This window comes from Euprymna scolopes, chromosome 8 (genome assembly GCF_053919585.1).
Source record: "Euprymna scolopes isolate OS-2025 chromosome 8, ASM5391958v1, whole genome shotgun sequence".
Lineage (NCBI taxonomy): Eukaryota > Metazoa > Mollusca > Cephalopoda > Sepiida > Sepiolidae > Euprymna > Euprymna scolopes.
The window spans coordinates 132585035-132604210 of NC_136489.1; the positions used below are offsets into that span (position 1 = coordinate 132585035).

General features: G+C 33.6%; 1 protein-coding gene across 1 annotated transcript in view; it reads right to left on the minus strand.

The window, feature by feature from the left end:
- The window catches only part of LOC145283776 (oxaloacetate tautomerase fahd2, mitochondrial-like), a 48807-nt gene that overhangs the window by 11410 nt on the left and 18221 nt on the right, over positions 1–19176 (minus strand). Inside the window, exons 2-3 of the mRNA XM_080132832.1 lie at positions 12957–13173; positions 7874–7933 (exon numbers count right to left, since the gene is read on the minus strand). Of these exons, the coding sequence (XP_079988958.1) occupies positions 7874–7933; positions 12957–13173 (277 nt within the window). The remainder of the gene's footprint in view (positions 1–7873; positions 7934–12956; positions 13174–19176) is intronic.

A 19176-nucleotide genomic window follows, 5' to 3' on the forward strand; every position in this document is an offset into this window, starting at 1 on the left:
TTATATTGTTTTCATTATATTGCTTTCATTATATTGCTTTCATTATATTGTTTTCATTATATTGCTTTCATTATATTGTTTTCATTATATTGTTTTCATTATATTGTTTTCATTATATTGCTTTCATTATATTGTTTTGATTATATTGTTTTGATTATATTGCTTTCATTATATTGTTTTCATTATATTGCTTTCATTATATTGTTTTCATTATATTTCTTTCATTATATTGTTTTCATTATATTGTTTTCATTATATTTCTTTCATTATATTGTTTTCATTATATTGTTTTCATTATATTTCTTTCATTATATTGTTTTCATTATATTGTTTTGATTATATTGCTTTCATTATATTGCTCACCCAGTAAAATTGCTTGAATATCGATTGCTTGGTTGTGTTCCCTTCTTACAACCTGTTGTCGCATTTCTGATAAGAACTTAATTACCAAATTGTTGTTGCATTCTCACGTGTGAGAATTGAGCTTTATTTCAGGGTTAAATTATTCCCAACAGAATATGATATTAAAAATCACTTTATTAATACTTATGCACTTATGTTACTGGGCTAGCGGGTGTATCGTAATTAATCTGTACTTTCACCTAACAATTTAATAAACAAAAAGATATTGTAAAACTTGAAAGACTATTTGAATAGATTGATTTAAATTTAAAGTGTTGTGTAATTATTTAAAAAAAATCAATTGCACAGGTGCCTTATTTCTCCACTTTTTAATAATTTCACAATTATGAATGAATTCGTGTGTACTTTAAACAAAAGTATTTCATCACAAAAATATATTGTAAAACTTCAATTTAACTTTTCTTTCCATTTACTTTTTTTTAAAGTTAAATTCAAGTTTTACAATATATTTTTGTGGCGAAATACTACATTGTTAAAGTACACACGAATTCATTCATAATTGTGAAATTATTCAAAATTGAAAAAATAAAGTACAAACGCAATTGAATTTTTTAAAAAAATAATTACACAACACTTTAAATTTAAATCAATGTATTCAAACAGTCCTTTGGAAAAAAAATATGTAAGACTAGCGGGGGGTACTCGGCATGGCCCAGGTGTTTGTAGGTGTGTGTTTTGGGAGGGGGGGGGTCAAAACAACCCTGTTTTAAAAAAAAAAACAACGTTGGCCGGGTGTTTGGAGGTGTAAAAGAAAAAAAAGTTTTAGTAGGAAAGTAGGCTTGAACCCCGAACCTTTGACGTGGAGATGGAAACGAAATGGAAAAAAAAACCCTGGGACCTAACCATCTCAGCCACGAGAGAAGAGGAATGAAAAGCATCTTAATTTAACGTTTATAAAATGAAATTGACAGGTGCGAGAAACTTAAGTCACGTGATGTTTGACCTTGAAACATGACGCGGCTGCAAGCCAGTTTTCACTTGTTTTATACTGAAAAGTGAAAGAAACACGTGGCAATCAAAATATCTGGAAAAAATAGCGCGTGAAAGTCGGACAAATTAAATACACATGCGACCCCCGTTCTTAAGTCGTAAATATCATTTAGACGTGATATAAAATGTTTTAAGAAACAAGCTAAGCAAGAAGGCCGACAACAAAAAGCCTTTTGCAGACATACACAAAAAGCGAACATACATACATACATTTTCGCTTTTATATATATAGATAAAATGGTGCATGTTACCATGCTATTTTTTTTTTTCATAATAGTATTTTCAAGTTATATTAAAGTCTTACGATATCTTTTTGTTTATTAAATTGTTAGGTGAAAGTACAGAATAGTTACAATACATCCGCCAGCCCAGTAACATAAGTGCATAAGTACCAATAAAGTGATTTTTGATATAATTGTATTTAGCTAAACCCACAACAAGCAGCACTTGAATGAATGTTTTATTTTATTGACGCTACACTGTAATCACGTGATTAAAATTTTAGCAGACGAAAAATTGGGAGTCAAAAGAGTCAGGAGAATCATTGAAAAGTCTTTAAAAAGTAACCTAGTGACCACTGAAAATTGACTTTTTTTTTTAAATTTACAGACACACCCTCAAACCCAAAGTCTAATTTCTTGCAATACAGAGCTAATCCCCTTTCCTTAGTTTTTTTTTTTTTTTTTACATAGGCGTCACCACTTATCAAGGCCGATAGGCCACTCAAGGATAAGGGTTAAAGAGTGTACAGTAGTCAAAAGGACAATATAGTAATCAATAGTAATGGAAGTTCGGTAAATTTGTTAACTTAAGTGGAACGACTCATCAGAAACTTGTTCACGTTGGACTTGAAGACAACCATATTATAGACAGCTGGAAAGCAGGAAAACGAAAGACAATTCCACAGGCGTGCAGTTCTAAGAAAGAAGCTTTGATCATGGAATCTATGTTTAGGTTTAGGCACAGATAAAGAGTGGGGAAAATTATTGATAGTGTTTTGAGCTAGTCGAGTGTTTCTTGTGAAAGTTTGGCAAGGGGGGGACCATAGATTGAAGCTCAGTCGAACACTTTCCATAAAAATAACGATAAAGCAGAGACAAACTCGCAACATCTCTTCTGTGAGATAGAGGTTGCAGCGAAGAGAAAAGGACATCTCCCACCAGGCCACGAAGTCTATTTTGAACCCTAACAAGGCAGGACAAGTCTTTTCTAGTCGCTTCTGCCCATATGTGGCAACAGTATTCCATCCTTGGACGTATCTGGCTCTTATATAGATAGAGAATTGTATCAGCAGTGAGATATCTACTGGATCGATAGAAAGATCCGACTATTTTTCCAGCGGCCTTGGCAACAGATTTGATGTACGTATTCCATTTAAGATCAGGAGTAAAGGTCAAGCCCAGAAGCCTGTAAAAACTTGAGGCCTCCCCAAGTCGAGAGCCATTCATTTTAATTGATGCCAGATGGGGATCAGAACCTTGATGATGTAAAGATAGAAGCTTGGTTTTAGATGCATTAAAAGTAACCAGCCACTCCTTTCCCCATTGTACTACGTGATCAAGATCAGAGGAGAGAGAATCGGAGAGAACTTGGTCGTTTACTGTCTTAGATTAGCTACCATAGATGGTAGTGTCGTCAGCAAAAATGTCTACGAATGATGTAAGGATGTGATTTGGAAGATCATTAATGTAGATCAGGAAAAGAGTTGGGCCCAGGATGGACCCCTGAGGGACTCCAGCATTTATACTGTGAGCTTCTGATTTTTGCCCATCAACTACTACTCTTATGAACCTATCAGAGAGAAATGATTTAATAATTGAGAAGACATTTCCAGCTATACCATAGCTGGAGATCTTGTGAAGTAAACCTTTATGCCATACCCTATCAAAGGCCATTGATATGTCAAGAGCAATTGCCCTAGAAAGGTTGCCTCTGTCGAGAGATTCGCTAATCCTATGAGATATAACTGTAAGCACATCTGCTGTAGATCTAGCAGAACGGAAACCATATTGTGTGTCACTAAGAAGGTTATTTTTGCTGAGATGGTTGATTACTTCTGTATTTAACACAGATTCCAGCAACTTACTCATGACGCACAGGAGACTTATTGGCTTATTATAGTTGAACAAGCATTGAGTTTACACCTGACAGCGGTTGGAGGGTTCATCGGTCGAAATGTTGTGCCAATGACACCCAAGATGAGAATGATTGTCGAAACAATCAAAACAATACAAACACAAGTTAACAATTTTAAATAAGCAGAACTTTTTCACAAAGAAACAAATAAAAATATAAGTTAAGAGTTTTAAATTCAAATTATTTCATCCATTTTAAAAACAAAACTTTGCCGTAAATGAATAAAATTATTTGGATTTAAAACTCTTAACTTATATTATTTGTTTATTTGTGAAAATTTTTCTGCTTATTTAAAATTGTTAGCTTCTGTTTACATTCAGCAAATTTAGTTCCTTATATTCGAGAAGGGTTCAAGAGTATTTGTCCAAGCAGCCGGCAACCCTTACATGTTTTCTTCCCTTTCTTTAAAATTCCTTTCTGGCCATGCTTCAACGATAAAATACTAAACCTTTATGTAAATAACAAAAAATGGCTTGATTTGTTATTTTAACATTTTTGCCAGGTTCGAATATTCACTTTCCACGACATTAATTTTGAAACCAGCTCTACTTCAGTTTATAACACTGTTAGCAAAAAATAATTTTCTTAACTATTTATTTTTATATTCACAGCCAAATGTAAACTTCAGTTTTTAAAAATAATAATAAAGCGGACAATGCGGTGCAAATTGCTAAAGAATTGTCATTTTATTAAAGAAAACATTCAATGAATTGTAAGAAAACAAAGACGCGACTACTTTTCCTTTCACACAAAAGACTTTCTGTTTAAATTGATATAAAAATGTGGCACTTCTACACTATTAGGTCGAATTTTGTAGTTGATAAATGCAGTTTTCAGATAAAAAACAATGGTTTCAACTGATTTTTTTGTCAATTCTAATAAGTTACAATTGTAGCTTCAAAATTATGTAGTCGAAATTACCTGAATATTACTGAATTATTTAAAAAACAAAAACAAAAAAACTTTAATCGTGTTAGCAGGTGAAACATTGTGGCCATCTTGTTTAAATCGAAATGGAAAATTACCTCCCTGTTGAATTCTCCTGTGTCTTACGATCGTTTTCTTCAAATTCTATTTTTTATTGTCTTTAATAAATAATTTTCTACCTTATCGATTTTCGTAATTTTTGGATATGATCATATTAAAAATGCGAGGAATATGTAGATACAATTGTTCCATGTGAAATTCAGTTTTACGATTTCCGAAATTTGTCCTAATAGTGTAGAAGTGCCAAAAGTGTCCCATTTCCTATTTCAATATATTAAATAAGTAATTTACCTACATTTAATACTTTACAGAAATATGTAATATCTTATTACGTCTTGCATAAATGTTCTTTTACAATGGTTTGAATCTGTTTTTAGAATTATAACAATATATTACTTTATTAAATATTTATTGAATAATTTTTGTTTCCTGATAACTGAAGTGTAAAAACCAAAAACACTTAAAAAATGTGACAAAGAAAAGTTTATCATATTTTTGTTGAAACTAAAAAAACTTTATTTAAAAGAATGTAAAAATTAAAGTCTATTATTTCTTTATTGGGTTCTCCTGTAGGTGACGTCACACTGAACTACTTTTGCTTATTCTCACTCACACACCCCTATTCCGAATTCGTAACAACAGGCCAATATCAGTGGACTTTTGCTTTGTTTTTTTCTACCAAAACAGTCATTCACAATCTTTTTTTAAATGTTTAACATATTTTAAACTGATATAAATTATTATACAATACAAATAATTTAAATGAAAATGTTATTCTAACAATTTAAGAAACAAAATATCGTAAATAACTGAATTTAACTTGAAAATATTATGATAAAAAATAGCTTTTTAAATTTAGTAATCAGGTTAAATATGAAATTTTTTATTTGATTTAATAATTTGAAATAAAAAAAATGAGTTTTGTTTTAATTATTTTTACTTTGCAATAATTTATATCAGTTGAAATTGAAAAGGGTTTTTTCATAGTATTTTCAAGTTAAATTCAGTTTTTACAATTTTTTGTTTATTAAATTGTTAGGTACTGTAATTTGCTAGATTAACTTTTTACATCTAGTAATCGAGTAAAAAATGGAATGTTTACTTGATTAAATTATTCGAAATAAGAAAAATGATTTTTGTTTTAATTTAATTATTTTTACTCTGCAATAATTCATATTGGTTTGGAATAGGTTAAACATTAAAAAAACATTGTTAATGACTGATTTGGTAGAAAAAAAAAAAGTCCATTGATGTTGGCCCACTGCTACGAATTCGAAATAGGGACATGTGAGTGAGAAAAAGTGAAAGTAGTTCAGGGAGACGTCTCCTACAGGAGAACTCCTTATTGTTTCACGATAACACTGGTAGTACCAAAAGAAAAACAATTTATTGAAACAAAAAACAATAAAAAAAAGAAAGAAAATTTTTATTCTTTACATTTCTATAAATGGGGTCTTTTTGAAATGATATGTTAAATATATTAACACAAAAAGTGTTGAAACTGAGGTAATTTTTATGAAATGTGGTGTTTCTGTATTGTTTCATGTTTTGTTTTGTGCTTGGCAGCTTCCATTCTGTATTTACATCAACTATGTCTATTTCCACCATCTTTGTTTTGATACTGCAATTAGTAGAGATTGTCAAATATTGTATATGCAAAAGTACGTATAAGAAACATGCATGTTCCTTATTTTATTTTATTTTTTAAACACGCTAAGCCACAACTCGTGGCCTGGTAAGATAAGATAAGATATCCAATGTCAGGTCGGATTAGACCCAGCATATCAGCTCTGTTGACATGGTGTAATATACCAAAGCTTGATGAACACATGACAATTAGTCAGCTCATAGGATTGACACGCACATCTAACACCCTCAAACCCAAAGTCTGATTTCTTGCAATACAGAGCTAATCCCCTTTCCTTGGTTGAACAAGCAATGACCAACAGTATGTGCACAAACAAGTCACATCTCAAAATTATATTTGAAAATAAAAATTACACTTTTGTACAAACACCAGCTCCCAGAGAAATATTTACAAAAAAAAGGAAAAAACATAGCAGTCATGTGACCCTGCTTTCACTTACATCAACAAAATAATTAAAAAAAAAAAATCAACTTGCATGCTCAAAAATCACTTTTTGCATCCAAAGTTAAATCATTCTTTCGAAGCCGATGACTGGCATTTAAAGATCTGAATTTCAGCATTCAACCAGTTGAGCCAAAAATGAGATAATCTGTGAACACAATATCATACTTTTCCTGCTTTTTGAAGCTAGGGTGAGCAAATATTCTCAACTCACTAACATACTATGGCATGCATATGCACATTGATAGAAGCAACACACACACACCATGTCTACTAAAGTGATTCACACACACATGTACACTAATGGGAAACAAACGTATACATACGTTCATTTCTAATACTTGTAACTTTTTTCACTTTGAACTTTTTACAAGATGAAAACAACTTTTCAAATGAAAAATTATATCAAATAACTTTTAATCAATTGTAAATGTGTATAAAAATATTTTGTGTTCGTTAAACGTTTTATCAGCGTTCAGGTTTTTATCTATTTTCTGACATTTATTACAATTTCATTATCGGCATGGATCTTTTTTATATGATGTAACAATTGTCTACAACTTATTCAAACTACGGTACATGCTAGCAATATTTAGAGGAGAGACCCTTGGATAAAATGATGTAACAAAACCTACGTGTGTGTGATTGGATACACATTAACAATAAATTTTAACAGCAAGAGTAAAAGAATTAAATATATTGGAAAAGTTTTTTTTTTTTTTTTTATTTAATTTTTTGCAAACTTTTATCCTCATCTTCTAGTTGTTGTTTCACAACGTTTTGGCCAATTATTCCTCTGGCCTTCGACAGGTGATTAACCATGATTGGGTAGGAATGTTGAATCTCCAAACTGCATCCATAGCAATTACTGCCTTCCATAGTTATTGTCGTCTCACCCCAGTTTGGTCAACTAACCGGCTTTTTGGGTAGGATTGAAACTGCTACCTTTAGACAATGCTCAGCTGGAATTGTAGATATTCTGCGTCTCTATCCACTGAACCACAGGCCCAGCAGTAGTAATTGCTACGGATGCAGTTTGAAGATTTGACATTCCTATCCTGTTGCAGTTAACCACCTGACAAAGGCCAGAGGAATAATTGTCCGAAACATTGTGAAACAAAAACTAAAAAATGAGGATAATAGTCCACAAATGATCAAATAAAATAAATTATACTCATCTCAAAAAGAATTCTAAATTAATTGAATAATATGAGGTTTTTTTTTTTGCTTTGTTTTTTAAATACTTACATCAACTTCATTTCCAACTTTTCCAATAATAAATGCCAGTTCAACTTCCCAATCAAGTTCCTGGAAAAATGCAAGAAAAAATTTGAATGCAAAACAGATAATAATTGAATGACACATTTTTATGAATGTTGCCTTACTTCTCCATTGTATTTTCATGTCTTTATTTGAACACAAATTTCAATGGATATTACTGAAATATTTTAAGTGATTTTAATTAGATTTTATAACTAATCTGTGCATTGTGTAACAATCTTAAATAAAGACCTAATTTGTATTATTTATATTATTCAAACTACTGTTCTCATCTCGGATGTTATTTTCACAATGTTTTAGATGATATAACTGCTGTTGTGCCATGGTCATTGTGGACAACATTTAATAGCATCACATTATAGTTAAACTGCATTACACTATTTTATCTTAAAATTTAAAAAATGTTTAACTTCAAATAGAAAAGCTTAATTTAAAATTCAAAAAGTATTTTTTTAATATTTAAAAATAGTGTAATTTAATCATTACACTATTTTTATTCTCATCCACAGCGCAACAAACAAAGTGCTAAGTTTGAAGTGACGGTCTTCTGAGGTTGAAGTTTCAATCTTCAGTATGGGCGATACAAAGAATACAAAGACAAATTACTTTTCACTTGTATCTAGTCATGGCTGATAGAATTAGAGCAAACTAACCCCGTGGATTAATTTAATTTATAATTTTGATTATCAGTCTGAATTTTGCTGAAGTCAAAAAAATGGTTATCTTATCAGATTGAAATTGGTACAGGATTGAAGGGTCAACACTCACTGTCCCAAATTCTTCTTAGTTATTTTTTCTTTCTTTAATAAGATTTTGTCTGCTCAAATGTTGAATTCAATCTCTGGTAAGTCTATCCCAATCCCTCATGCATGTTTAAATATTATTCTCATTGAAAATTCAGTACAGATTCCGAAGTTCAACAAGATGCCCTTGCAGAAGATCAGAGGTTATATCATCTGAAACTTTTGTGAGAATAACATCCAAGATGAGAACAGTAGTCCGAATAATCTAAATATTATAAATTATCAATCCTCATCTCAAAAATTCAGAAACATCACTCCATTTGTTTATAGAGAGAAAATGGTGCTTTAATAAGCAAGAATAGAGTATTAAAAAAAGATGTGAAATTGTTTTTAATGAGCATGCCACAAGTTTTACTTATATTGTTAAGATGTTTGCTACATAAATAATGAAGTTTTCTTACATATGTATGAGTTTTGTGAGCAGGTCTCTTGTAATGAAAAAGGAAGTTTAACTTACCACAGGTCCATACTGGAATGGAAGAAGCAAAAGTGCGGAAAGAGAGAGGCAGTGAAAGTGGGAATTGAAATGCATTGTGGGAAGTGGTTGCAAAGTTAAAAAGGAAAGCTGGCAGTCTAAAAAAGAAAAACTCTGAAGCAAGGTTGTGAAAGAAAACACAGCAAGAAAAAAGGAAAAAAGGTTGTACATTGCCAAGCCAAGTGCTGTAACACTGTGCTTGTTTTACGAGTATTATCACAGAATGAGCTACATTAAACCAACCGCATTTTTACCCTCACTTAACAAAAATACTCTCGATCTACTCAACTAGTAGCAAAAATCACACTTTCTCGGTAAAGGTCCATAGGTGTTGGAAGATTTTATACTCTAATAGCTATTTTCCTCTAACTACTTGCCTTGTATCTTAACCATACCAACATGTAGAAATCCAAATCTAATGTGGACAAACATATTGCTGCCAACTCTGCATGGAGCAACTAAAGTCTGCATTAAATTTACAACATATGAATGAGAAGGTTCACATCACCTGATTTTGTCACCAGAAAAACAAGCTAGGAGTTACTGCACCAATAGGATGAACAATGACACAACGTTAATCTTTACAAGTTGTAGAAGTTCTGGTAAAAAGGTAAGATCCTTCGTGGACATGGAATTCATCACCACATTAGTGATTTCAAGGTTGGTAAGAAATTGGGGTGAAGAAACACTCACAAATGCAGTTGATGGGCAAGAAATTGAATGCAAGTGTTTTAATATTGCTGTAAACATAAATGCATGCTATAAATGGCAGGAATATTCAGCTAAGAGAGAAGACCACCCAAGAGATTGGTTAGCCTCTTTGAAAAATAATGGCTTCTTAAAAACAAAGGTTTATACTTAGTGAGCAAGCTAGTGAAGATTCTACAGATGTTATGACCACTTTTATTGACACACTCCCTAGTCAGTCAGTTGTTACGTCTAGTAATTAAACAGCCAATAATTCTTGAGTGGTCTTTGTGTGGTCCAAACAAGATTGTAATTTGATGTCTATACACACACACACACACACACACAGACACACACACAATACTAGCAGAGAGACACGACATTGCCCGGGATTGAATGAGGATCAACAAATTTTCCATGCTTCTAATATTTTTGTCATTAAAATCAGAAAAATTACCCATTTTTCAATCAAATTAACCGATTACTCGTTTTAGTCAGAGACCCACTGCAGTTCATCAGGAGAAAGCTTTACATGCTACCTCCCAGTGACTTAGTCTACAACAGATTGTAGCCTATATTCCTCTGTAGAGAACCTAATGGTGCATTTTATAAAATTATTTTTATACAATCGCTTAAATTAAAGTTTCAAATGCAAAAGTCAAGTGTCATGATTCAACTGTGCTCTAAACAGAAACATTCATTTCAAACACGCCCCTGTCTTATCAAAGAACCTACTGTTGGTTTTATACTATGACCCCTTCTATTTGTGGTGTGATAAAATTTCTCAAATGCACTTGTGATGTTAGACTGTATAAGAGTGTTAATTTAGGTCAAAATCTGACTGTTCTTTAATCAGAATTTTTTCAATTATTAATACTTATCAGATATATTTCAATACAAAACTTATCTAAAAACACTCTCAGACACAAAGTACATTTATGTGAAATTTTAAAAAAATTGGGCAAGCCATTTCGGAGTCCATAGGGAACAAACTCTCACAGACAAATATATATATATAGTCATCTATATACAATGCTATTTCATTGTATCACAATTCATCAGTGCAGCTAGATTAGCACCTTTCCTTAGCTGGAGACTGAACCTACAACCATCGCGTTGATAGTCGGCAGTTCTACCCATCGCCCCATGGGATCGGTGATTGCAAATGACCTAAAAATATGTCCATTTAAATAAACACTTGCCCATCGCTTTTACAGTGTTCTGAGCTGCTTGTTTATTTACAAACAAACAATGAGCCTCACTTTGTAGCTATTTAACTAGTGAGTGAAATACATTAACATTATATATGGTGAGTAAAACAGAAAGGAGGAGCAATTTAGCATTTGAACTAGCTGATGAATAGGCTATGGATCTTGTTCATTTTGGGGGTTCAATATTCAATCATTGATTTCTCTAGTGCTTATTTGTATTAGTGATTTTATTAGTCTATAAACAACTATCATTCTTGTCATGAATCCATAATAAATTTTATAAAAATTTACTACTTAGTAAAAAAAATAAACAAATGAGGTGAATAAAAAAGGATAAATCAATTTAAAAAATATACCAAATAAACGTTTCCAAATATACTGCGTGGAATTCTGTTCCAGCACTAACAGCAGCAATAAAATAATTTTATAGAAGATTTAATTTTGATTTTCTTTTTTTTTTTTTTTTTTTTTTTTGTTACTGAAATCAGACATCAATCAATCAGAAGTCCAGACTAGTACACCCACACTGAATTCAAAGGTTAATATGAGAGTTGGTTGGCAGTTATATAAGTGAGGACCCAATGGAGAGGAATCCAGTCTAAAACTTCCACACAAACTCTAGTCTAGTTTAATTGCAATGTTGGTTGTACAACGAATATTACTATTAAACTGCTTGTGGGCAAACTTCACATATATTCAATGGCTACTCATGCAGTAGAAGAAAGACTAAAAAACTAAATCTTTCCTTTCAAATTTTTATTTAACATAATAGAATTCCTTCTAATCTTGTCATTATTCTTTTATATGCTAACTTGTATCCAGCGTTTCCTAGGAACCACATTGATATAGCCTTCAAGTACAAATCCTTCCACACTATGCACAGTGCTTCAAGCAAACTACGGTATCCTTCTAAAAAAACAAAACAAAAAAAACAAAATCTTTCCTTGCAGATTTTTACTTAAAAATATACGATTTTCCATCTTCATGACAGAGACTCTTTCACTTGGTATTTTTAAACCCAGTTTGTTAAATATTAATTATTATTAGTATGAATTGTCTGTCATTCACTGATATCTTTTTCCTTTTTCACTAAAACTGTCACATTCTAGACATCCAGGCAATGTCAAATAATCCTTACTTTATATTAATAACTATGGTGTCCTGTCAAAAAAAGAAAGAAAAAAAAAAGTTACTATTTCAATAGCTTATGTTTTTGCATAACATAATCTAAATTAAAAAAGATGCTAGCCTTTGCACAACTTTTTAAATTTGGCATGTTCCCTTTACTAACAAACACTCAACTTGCTCTTTTCCCCAATTCATCCTTCTTAACACGGCTAATTCATTCATATGCAAATTAATGCATTTATATTTTTAAACTATATGATGTTTAAAGATCATTTCATATCATAGACCTCTGCCCAGATCAGCACTTGCTTGCATCTCTAGTGTTTCATGCATGGCCAGACTTAACAAGTTTATGCACAGAGTACGTATCATCGAGAATGATTCATATAAAATCCACCTTAATTTTTAGATTGAAATGAATTATCTTAAGTCAGTGGCATGCAGAGGTTTAGTGATGCCATAGGCCAACTCCTTGATTGTATATCTCAAAGACTCAAGTATGTCCTAGTACTGAGAAACATTATAGGAAAAGGAGACAATTTGAATATGATTGGATGCTGCTCCTCTCAAATTTGGATGTTCAGAGCCACCTATTACCCCACCACAACCTCTGCACATTACTGCCTCATATTAAGACTAGAATGGTAGCTCTACAACATTTGACATTCAAATTAAAATATCTCATTCTCATCATATGAGTGTTAGCTCTAGATTTAAACGATCATTTTATGTATGTGTATGCATACCTCAGTTTCTTTTGGGTACGGGATGTTATCAGAAGGTCCGATAATGCAATCAGAAAACTTGCTGAAGATAACTGGTTCCATAGGAACCTTAACATTCTGTTCTTCACAATGGTCGCGATAATTCATTCCAATACAAATTACTTTGCCAGGATGGGTAATTGGTTCCAGCAACTTGACATCTTCCTTCTTTATTCGATGCTTGCCACTCCCAAGAGCTCTGTGAGGAAACAAAATGTAAAATGGTAAGAGAGTGAGGGGGGCATACAATAGTCAAACAAGATCATGTGATATTTTCCAAAAGAGATGCTGTATACTGATGATTTAATACTAACCTGTAAAACAATGGAAAGTCTACTTGCTAAATTAAAGATTTGGTGGAATACCACTGAAAGTGAAGGTTTGAGAGTGAGTGTTACTAAGAAAAAATAATCAGTAGTTTTAATGTTAGAAAGCCTCCAGAAAGAGGAAATGTCCCCTGTTCAGTTTGTGGAAAGTGTCTCGGGTGCAGCTCAATTTTTTGTGGTACTTGAAGCATTGGATACAGAAAAAGTACAGTAAAATGACTGGTAAACTGAAATGATAATCAGTTTGTGTGGAAGAAGTGCATAGCAATGAAGATGGATGAGAATTCTGTCGTGGAACTGAACAACACTGAGGTTTCAAAATGATGTGCACAACAACCATCATTCAAACCCGGAATCCGTCTAGTACAAGGGAAAGAGAAGGGAAGAAAGATATGTAAATCGTGGTACTGTCACAATTTTCTCTACTCTGCAACCTCTCTCCCACAGAAGAGACGTTGCGAGCCTATCTTTGTTTTATCGTTATTTCCATGGCAGGTGCTCGTCTGAACTCCAATCTCTGTCCCCCTCACCAATCTTTCACGAAAAACACCCGTCTAGCTGAATCCACTGTGAAAAATTTCCCCCACTCTATATCTGTGCCTAAATCAAAACGCGGATTCCATGAACAAAGCTTCTTTCTTAGAACTGCACACCTGTGGAACTCTGTTCCGTCTGCCTGCTTCCCACCGGACTACAACTTGGATGTCTTCAAGTCCAATGTTAACAAATTCCTAATGAACCGCCCCCTTAAGTAAACACTTCATCAAATCTCCACACTAACGTAATGTACTTGCAATAACCCTTATCCCTGAGTGATATCTTATTGACTAAATCCAATTTTCCCACAGAATATGCTGACATCTGTTCGTTTTAATGTCGTACTTGTTTTTTCTTATAAGAATACAAGCAAAGTGAGAATTATGGGAAGCAAATGTATTTTTAACAGCAACTGAAAAGAACAAATTTAGCATGTCACTATATCTGATTTAATCACTGGTTAATAATTGTAGAGATCTCCTGAATTTACTCCATCCAGTCTTAACTTTTACAATCACTATAGCACCTGTTCCTCCCCGTGTTCCAATGTTATCACCAAGATAACAAAACTTCTGAACTACCTCAGTAGTTCATCCAAATATACTTTCTCCACATTTGAATTTGAAGTATTGAAATTAATGTTTTAACTCAGTGAATAAAAAACAAAAAAAAATATGTTGTTCATACTAATGCGTACAAAAAATAACTATTTGCATAAAGCAGTCTTCTCTTGATTTCTCAACTTTTCTTCTTCGTTGTCATCATCACAAAATCACGATTACGTTCTGCCCCTCTCGCAAAAGAAAATGTCTTTATATACAGACTTTTTTTTTTTTTTTACACTGATCACCACACCACATCTCATTCAATTCCGGAGGATTCCGGGTAATCTGTAAGTATATATGTGGACGTATGTCGTTGAATCCCATAATTCTTGGATATGTTACAAATTTCCACAATCATTTTTCATAATTAAACCAACATATCTTCCCACTCTTACTAAAATAATAACTTTGATACATTTCACATGTAATCATTTTTCATAATTCTTGGATATGTTACTAATTTTGACAATTATTTTCACGATTGAATTTACATTATCCCCCCTCGTACTAAAGTAATAACTTTGATACATTGTCTGGGCTGTTTGTTTTATTACAAACACACCAATAAAATAAATCACATTTCATCATTTTTCATAATTCTTGGATATGTTACTAATTTCGACAATCATTTTTAATGATTTAACCAACATAATCGCGCCACTCTTACTAAAATATCAACCTTGAGAATTGTCTGGCTAGTTCTTTCATTACAAACACACCAATCAAATAACTCACATTTCATCATTTTTCATAATTCTTGGATATGATACTAATGTCGAAAGTAATTTTTCATAAAATAACCCACATAATCCCCCTCCTCTTACTAAAGTAATAACTTTGAGAAATTGTTTGGCTGGTTATTTCATTACCCACACACCAATCAAATAACTCATATTACATCATTTTTATAATTCTTGGATATCTTACTAATTTCAACAATAATTTTTCTTGATTTAACCAAAAGTATAGCTCCGCTCTTACTAAAATAATAACTTTGATACATAATCTGAGCTGTCTATTTCATTACGAACACACCAATCAAATAACACAAATTTCAAAATTTTTCGTAATTCTTGGATATGTTACTAATTTCCACAATCATGTTTTATGATTTAACCCACATAATACACCCCCTCTTTCTAAAATAATAAATTTGAGACTTTATCTGGGCTGTTTGTTTCATTATAACACACAAATCAAAAAACTTATTTCATCACTTTTCATAATTCTTGGATATGTTAATAATTTCGACCATCATTTTTCATGATTTAACCCACATAATCCCCTTCCTCTTACTAAATTAATAACTTTGCTACCTCGATCTACATAAAGCATTTTGTATTCCCAAGATAATGACCAGACTCCATGTTGCTTAACTTTAGTGATCTGCATAAATCATTTGGTAATCCCAAGTAATCACCCATCTTAGAATGACCAACCTCATTGTTGCTTAACATTGGTGAGCTACATAAAGCATTTTGTATTCCCAAGTAGTCACACATCTGATAATAGCCAGACTCCATGTTGCTTAACTTTAGTGATCCACATAAATCATTTGGTAACCCCAAGTAGTCACCCATCTTAGAATGACGATCAAAGGTGGAGGCTGCAGTCAATTCGTGGCTTCCTAGGAAACTTTCCTTAAAGGGTAGAGCTGAGGCGTGCGCCACTTACGTCTTTCCTCTCATCCTTTACCGACTGGCCGTACTTCCCCTGCCTGCATAACACCTAAAAGCACTTGTCGAACTCTTGTCCTCGCTCCTTTGGGACAGAGGAAGACACTGGGTGAGCAGACAGGTCTGTATTCAACGTCCGTGTGAGGGAGGCTTGGGAATGCCGGACTTGAAGTGTCATCGAGATGCTGAGAGGCTGGCCTTCCTGAGCCACTATATGCAGGATGACCAACCGTGGCACCCCATGGTTACTGCCGCCTTCCCTGACCTCGTTCTCGACCCTTCCATCGAGAGCCGTCGCAGGCCGCGGGGAGAATCTGCCTACATGAAAGAGTGCCGAGCCGCGCTAAAACAACTACCAAGGTCCAGTGACCTTGTGACTGCTACCCGTAGGGAACTCCACAGGGATCTAGTGAAGGGGGCCGCTGACGACTCGCTATGCGCGCGTTTAGGGTGGCAGCAGAGTGAGATCCGCTCTGCGTGGAGCTGGGCGCCAGGTTCGAGTCATCTGAACAATTCGGAGTTCTCTCTGACCTGGCGATTGGCCCGAAATGCACTTCCACTCAACAACATACAATGCAGTTCCGGGTTTTTGGAGTCGCCATTGTGGAACAACGGCCGTAGAAACTACGGATCATGCTTTCTTCGATTGCCTTGAACTCCGCCAGTACTGGTCGCATGTCAGCGGAGTGACGGCTCACATCGATCCTGAGCATCCTCGCCCAATTACTGTATCCAATGTTGTAGACAACGTGAGGCCACCGTGGGACCGGGAAAGACAAATGGTCTACGTTACGATCCTGGCCGTGGCGAGAATGGTGATTTGGACGTCACGTCTGCAAGGTTGCCGGGGGGTGTTGTCTTTTTCTGATCAAGATCTGATCGCTTTCTTTAAACACCAGCTACGGGTGAAGATCAGATGTGATAGAAGAAGGCTGCATCGCGCGGCATTTGACAGAAGATGGATACATGTGGCAAGTCTGTGTGTACGAAGAGGAGCCAAATTTGAATACGTGTTCCCCGCCTAGGTGTGGAACGCGCAGTTCTGTAAAGTAAAATTAAACAAGTAGCCTCTCAGCTAGCTGAGTGTGTGTTCCATCCCTCCCCGATTAGGAAGCCTCCAAGATCCCCATCCCCTCTTACCTGCAATTTTTGTTTTCACCCCTTCCTCTAAATTTTACCCATCTTGGAGAAAAAGAAATACAAACTAACCTCCATCCCTTACCCACAAAAATTTCTTTTCTCCATTCACCCCCATCTAGAGGGCATCCCCACCTAGAAACTGACCCGCAGAAGCGAGGTTCCTTTTACAAACCTAGTGGAACGGGCAGCCTATCAACTAGACGGGGTTGCCAGGGTCCTACTAATCACCTTTTGTTTCTTCTTCCCCCGCCCTTGACACAAATGAATTATTGTACCATTTTATTGTTATCTTTTTTGTTTTTACACGTCAATAAAAAAAAAATGTTTTAAAAATTGGGAGTTAAGTAGGACGTCCCCCAATATGAAAGGGTGAATGCTGTATTATGGTGAAAGAAGATACTAGCTGGGAGAAACTTTTGACTTTGTTTAGTTCTGGAGTGACAAGGATGACCAACGACCCCCAAAATCCCCCCTTTTGAATTGGCCATGTGCCTAAGTTTTTTGTTCAGCGTTGATTTTGAATGTACTTTTTAACATGAATAAAAGATTTAATATCTCAAAGTGTAGTATCTGTTCTAAGAATTAAAGCGGTTTCATCTTTCGCCTCCTCCCTCACTAAGACAATAAGGAGGACGTCATACCTGGGATCTCAAGCTGTAGAGAAAAAAAAAAACGTTACTCGAAAATAAAGAAGATTTATGCCTAGGATGTCACCAAATCCATTAACTCTCATTTTGTATTATAATAAAATGTGTAAGTAAACAAACACTGATTAATCATATTATGCCTCCCACCTTCCTCCCGCTAAATAAAATCAGGTCATAGTGTAACTAATATAAAAAAAGAAAATGGCGTTTGTTTTTGTTTTATTGTGAAAAAAGACATCGGTCGTCTCATGCTAAATACTTTTAAGCGTAATTTTTTTTTTTTTATTTACTTATTTTTGCTTATTGTTTTTGGTTTAAGTCTCGGATTTTACTATTTTTAACCTGCTAATAACTTTGGTAACGTTTTCATAGGCACCGCCAAAAATGGCCGCAAAATCAAGTTGTTGTTGTTTTTTAAAACTAAATTACATTTATTAAAATCCATTATTTCTGAGTAACTTTTTTTTTTCCAGAAAGATAAAACGCTGAATTTTATCATATAGAAAACAGAATAATGTAAAACTTTTTCTACTATTTTTAATTCAATTTTAAATGTTAAATTTTCCCAAAAAGTTAACAATTGACATTTTTTGTCTTGCACAAAAAACGTATTTAAATATTTAAAAAAAAAGGGTTTTTGAAATAATTAATTAATTTATTTATTGTCTAACTAAGATTTAGGATGATTTTCTAAGAGAATATGCAAAAATATTATAATATAAGTACCTGAATTTCAAATAATTCCACTTATTCATATAGGTAACCAGATATTTCGCATCGACGTAGAGTTCAGATCGACTCTGTTTACGTTTTCGTTTGATAATAAGAAAACTATGGAAGACCAAACAGGCCAAAAAAACTTATTTTTCAGTGACGAAAATTTCAATGTATTATTAAGCTGAGGCTGGCCAGTACCAGATGGGTGACCATTTGTATGAGTTTGGTTTTTAATGTGTATGTGTGTGGGGTCCAGGCTCCCCAAAATGGGGGGGGGGGCAATTTAAAGCAGAATAAAAAAAAATTATTTCAGCGCGTTTGGTCCACTGTAGTCGAAAGGCGGCAAACGTTTTCAAACGGGATCGAAAAAAATGATGCTATTTTTAACACAAAGGGCACAATATTTATCGAATTTTTTTTTTTTGTATCGATTATTCAAAGCATGCCCTGTTTAATAATGGTCATGCATTATTCGGCTCGCTAAAAAAAATTGTTAATTTATTTATCAAAGATTTTAAAATGGCTTTTTTCGTATAAATATTAAAAAAATTTTT